General features: G+C 46.4%; 1 protein-coding gene across 1 annotated transcript; it reads left to right on the forward strand.

Annotated features, from left to right (window-relative positions):
* The first annotated feature begins 694 nt into the window (after nt 1-694).
* LOC140719202 (guanylate-binding protein 1-like) lies at nt 695-4260 on the forward strand. The gene is made up of 4 exons (XM_073033641.1): nt 695-805; nt 1376-1485; nt 3188-3375; nt 4007-4260. The coding sequence occupies exons 1-4, from the start codon at nt 725-727 to the stop codon at nt 4258-4260; spliced, it is 633 nt and encodes a 210-aa protein (XP_072889742.1). The 5' UTR covers nt 695-724.
* The last annotated feature ends 1197 nt before the right edge of the window (nt 4261-5457 follow it).

Here is a 5457-nt window from a genome sequence, read left to right on the forward strand (position 1 = left end):
ATCTTGGATGCAGAGAGCACACTGGTCTCGATAATCGCAACCAGAGTCACCTGCTACAAAACCAACTCTGTGCTGATCATCGATTGTTCTTTTTCATGAATTCTATAACAATCTCATTTTATTCTTAAACACAAAATACTTGGAAGATGCTGGGGTCAAAGCAACATGCAGAACCCCACCTTCCCCCATCCCAGTTTCACTCTGCCCCCTCCACCAGCTGCCTATCAGCTCCCTCATCGTTCCACCTCCTTCTACTACCCATAGTGCTTTTCCCCTTACATTCCTTCTTCACCTTTCCTGCCTATCACCTCCCTGCTTCCCCTCCCCCACCCCTTGATCTTTCCTCTTACTGGTTTTTCACCTGGCACCTACCAGCCTTCTCCTTCCCACCCTCCCCCCACCTTCTTTATAGGGTTCCTGCCACCTCCCTCTTCAGCCCTGACGTTGACTGTTCATTTCCATGGATGCTGCTCGACTTTCTGAGTTCCTCCAGTGTGTTGTGCGTGTTTCATTTTATTCTTCCCTTGTTCCCAACAATTCGTCCGAAGCCCTATCCCTCACTCACAAACTTGGGTTAGGGTACTCACAACCTGCATGTCTTTGGGCTATGGAACAGATCCACTTACGTTCTTGCAAAGTTTACCTGTCCGTCTCTCTCAATCACTCTCCCTCTGCAGGATTCTCAATTGGTTCAACCACGCAGGCTCACACCAAAGGAATCTGGATGTGGTGTCGATGCCTCCCTCAGAGTCCTAATGAGGTCCTCCTGTTGTTGGACACCGAGGGTCTGGGAGATCCTGAGAAGGTCAGTCCTTCCCTCACAGCTTTCTGTCTTCTCAGAACAGTGGGTTTATTACCAAAGGGGTAACCCACAGACCAGAGTACAAATCCTACCACCGGCAGTTTAGATGGCTAAATGCCGTTTACAGTGTAGATCTATAGTAAAACATAATTAAGTTGTTAATTTATTAACAAACATTGTCACAGGTTCATGCTGAGCATCAGGGAAGAATTCTGGCGTCTTTTCTGTTGGAACTGTATGTGATCAAAGACCATTACCCACTCCAAAGTTCCTGTCCCACCCACACCAATTCCCATCCCCATCCTCCCAAATGAAAGGATGTTAAGGTACCTTTACATTGTGCTCTCCCCCAGCACTGTGGTGGTGAACACTGGGGGAGATTCAGTCTGTAAGGCTTCCCTTGGCCATACACCTGCCACTGGTGGCATTGACAGCAAGGATGCTGTGGATGGAAGCCTCACCCACCAACCTCTGTAAACACTGAGCAAGAAATGTCCAGAAATGGGATGGTTATCTATCAGACCGATCTCTGAGCGAGAGCTCTCACTAACTTGTTGTCTGTCCTACCTGCAGGGAGACACCAACAATGATCATTCCCTCTATTTACTGGCTATCCTGCTGAGCAGCATCCTCATTTACAATGGGAAAAGTCAAATAGACCAGCAATCCCTGCAAGACCTACAGTATCCTTCACTGGTGCCTCTCAGTCCTTCTCATTCAGGGTGATATCTTGACAGTGACAAGTGTCTCTCAGTACCTCTCTATTGGGAATATCTGCTGTGACTGATATTTCTCAGTCCTACTCTCTTAGAAAGAGATTGTACACTGACAGGTTTTTCTCAGCCCCTGTCTCTCTCAATGGGATATCTGTGCACAGACTTACAATTCTCTGTCCCTTTCTTTTGGCATAAACTGTTCACTGACCATTGTCTCTCAATCACAGAGTCATTGAGTTATACAGCAGGGAAAGCATCCCTTCAGCCATCCTTGTCCAGTCTGACTAAAATGTATTCTCAAGCTCATCCCATTTTCTAGCATGTTCCCATATCCCTCTGAATTCTTGTCATCTTCATTCCTGTCCACATACTTGGAAATGTGTCTAATGTACTGTACGTGCCTCATCTACTTCCTTTGCTGGCTGGTTCAATATAATCACCACACTCTTATGTATAAATAATTACATCTTGGGTTCTGATTAATCCTTTCACTCTAACCGTAATACTATATCCTGTAGTTTCCATTTCCCCAACCTTGCAAACAAAGACCACTGACCCTATCAATGCCCTTCATCATTTTGTTATTACAGCTGTGAGATCACCCCTCAATCTTCTATCCTCCAAAGGATAAAGGCCACGTTATCTAACCTCTAAGTTCCATGACTCCTGGCAACATCCTTCTAAATGCTTCTTTGGTCTCTTTTTGTTTTAATCACATCCTTGCTATAACTGCATGATCAGAACTATATGCAGTATTCAAAGTGTGACAACACCAATGCTTTGTACAATTGGAGTACAACCACCCACTTCAAACAGTGCACTAGCTGATGAAGGCCACCCTGTCAAAAACTTTACTCACATCCTCGTTCTCTCTACTTGTAACTCCCATTTGAAGGAACTATGCACCTCTACTCTCAGGTCTTTCTGCCATGCAGTTACCTGAAGCCCTTACGTTTAATGTAAAAATTCAACAACGAATAGTCCTTCCACAATATAACTCTATGTACTTATCTGAATTCTGTTTGACATTCCTGAGCCCAGCTGCCCAGCTGACTGAGATCCCACTGCACTTGCTGGTACTCCTCTTCACTGTCTGCTGTGGATGTGAGCTAATGCTTCAGAACTGTGCCCATCTCCAGCAGTTCCACAAATATATTTCCATCTTGGTCTTTTAGGGGCCCTCTTCACCGCACGTTACTCTTCTTTCATTAATATATTTGTTATGTCACTTAGAATTCTCCTTAATTTTCATAGCTAAAGTCACCTCATGCTCTTTTCTGCCCTCCAAATTTCTAATTTGAGTTTACTCTGGCATTCTCTATATATATTCAATGATTCCCTTGATGCCAGCTGCCTGCATATGAATCAAGACACCTCCTCTTTTCTTGACCAGAGTTACAATAATCCTTGACATCCAGGATTCTCAACTACCAGCACCTTTGCCTTTTGCTCATCAAGACCCTCTATCTCAGGGAGATAGCTCCACAATGGCTGGTGTCTCTTAGCCACGCTGTCAGTGAGAGGGGGATCTGTACATTAACTGGTGGCTCATCCCACTTTCTGAGAGGGAGGTCTGTATACTGACTGGTCCCTCTCCCCTTCTCCCACTGACATTCCTCACTCTTTTCAGACCAACCCTTCATTCCTTTATCCTTGATGTTGCTCCCAGTTTTGTGACTGAACTGTCCAAGCGGATCCAGATGAAGTCCCAGCCCGATGCCTGTGACAGTTGGGATTTTGTCCGTTTCTTCCCTGAATTTGTGTGGGTGATCCGTGATTTGACACTGGATTTGAATGCTGATGGCAAAAATGCATCTCCAAATGAGTACCTGGAGCACATCCTGAAACTGAAGGACGGTGAGTATGTGGCAGTGCCAGTCTCTGAGGAGATAGGGTGAACTTGGAAAGCGGCCAGAAAATAGAGGGAGTAGGGTTGAATTCAGTGTGTGAGGGCTGATGAAGAAAGGGGCAACATCTTACCAGATGATCTGTGCACACATTCTCCAGGGTTTCCCAGCCCCTTCACATTTCTCATTCCCCACTTTCTCTGCATTCCCCTGCCCTGTTCACATTCATATTACCTCACAATTCCCTGCAATAACCTGATGCCAGCATACACTGTCCTCTGGTTTGATGGTGTAAATGCAGCATTTCCACCCAGCTGACACCTCCTTCCCATCAGAGTTTCATCTGATTGGCTGGGTGACAGTCTCCCATGCACACACCCCTCTCAATCAATATGACCCTCAACTACCCTTTATTATTACCCTCAATGACATCACCCATGCCCCAACTACGATGCACTTGATGCCCCGTCCACACATCTTGTCCCTCGCCATCACATCTTGCAAAGTGCCTTTCTTCTGTTTCCCTCCTGTCCTTCCCCTATTCCTCCCCACAGTCCTGTGGGTAACAGTCACCATGTTGGGAATGGGAGAACAGACTCAGTAAGGGTGATTCCTGTCTGATTCCTGGTTTTGTTTTACAGGTGAGATCAGTGAGCAGGACAAGAAATATAATGAACTCCGTAGGTGTATCCGCGATAACTTTCCCTCACGTTGCTGCTTTGCATTTCCCATTCCCACACACTGGAAGAAACTCAAGCAGCTCCAGGAACTGGAGGACAAGGATCTGGATGAGGATTTCATCAAGGAGCAGCAGAAACTCATCAATTACCTTCACACCCACAAGAAAGTCAAGAGAGTTCTTGGGGGTCAGCTGGTCACGGGCAGGAGTGAGTAACCGGTCATAATCTCACCACCTCTCTTCAGTATAACACACTAACCTGGCATGAGAAAATCTGCAGATGCTGGAAACCTAAAGCAACACACACAAAATGCTCGAAGAACTCAGCACGCCAAGTAGCATCTATGGAAAGGAGTAAACAGTTGATGTTCTGTGCCAAGCTCCTTCATCAGGACTGGAAAAGGAAGGGGAGATATCAGAATAAGAAGATGGAGGAGGGGGAAGGAGGAAGAAGTACAAGGTGGGAGGTGACAGGTGAAACTGGAAGAGGGAGAGGTGGGAAGCTGATTGGTGGAAGAGATAAAGGGCTGGAGGAGGGTGAATCTGATAGGAGAGGACTGAAGAACATGGAAGAAAGGGGAAGGGGTTTGATCACCAGATGGAGGTGATGGGCAGGTGAGAAGAGAAGGTGTGTGAGGAAAGCAAGAACAGGGAGTTGGTGAAGGAAATGGGGAGGGAGGAGAATTACCAGAGGTCGAGAAATCGATGTTCATGCACTCAAGTTGAGCGCCTTCACTCTGTCCGCCACAAAAAGCGGGATTTCCTACTGGACACCCATTTCAATTCTACTTCCCATTCCATTCCAACATGTCAGTCCAAGACCTCTTTTTTTCCACGATGAGGCCAGCTTATATTCTGTCTAGGTAGTCTTCAAGCTGATGGCATGAACATCAATTTTTCAAACCTCTTACCTGCCCATCACATCCCTCTGTTTCTCCTTCCCTTCCCTTTCTTCCATGATCTTCTACCAACTCCTATCAGATTTCCCCCACTCCAACCCATTGTCTCTTTCACAAATCAACTTCTCATCTCTTTACCTCACCCCCTCCGCCCCTCCCAGTTTCACCTATCACCTGCCACCTTGGACTTCTTCCTCCCTTCCCCCACATTCCCATCCTGATTTCTCCCATTCATTTCCAGTCCTGGTGAAGGGTCTCAGCCTAAAACACTAACCTGGAATGGGAATTTACTATCAGAGTACATGGCAATGTAGACAGTGGGATTGAATGGGGAGGAATTTGGAAGCCATTAGAAATGCGTACAAGGGAAGTGAATGGGAAGGGGCTGAGATCTATTGCAAGTGTGGACGATGGAAGTGAATATGAGGGGGTTGGGATCCCATTGAGCATGAGTGGAGTGTTGTGGGATACCAGCATGTGTGCAGAGGGTAGGAATGAATGGAAAGAGATGGAG

Source organism: Hemitrygon akajei, chromosome 31, assembly GCF_048418815.1.
Source record: "Hemitrygon akajei chromosome 31, sHemAka1.3, whole genome shotgun sequence".
Lineage (NCBI taxonomy): Eukaryota > Metazoa > Chordata > Chondrichthyes > Myliobatiformes > Dasyatidae > Hemitrygon > Hemitrygon akajei.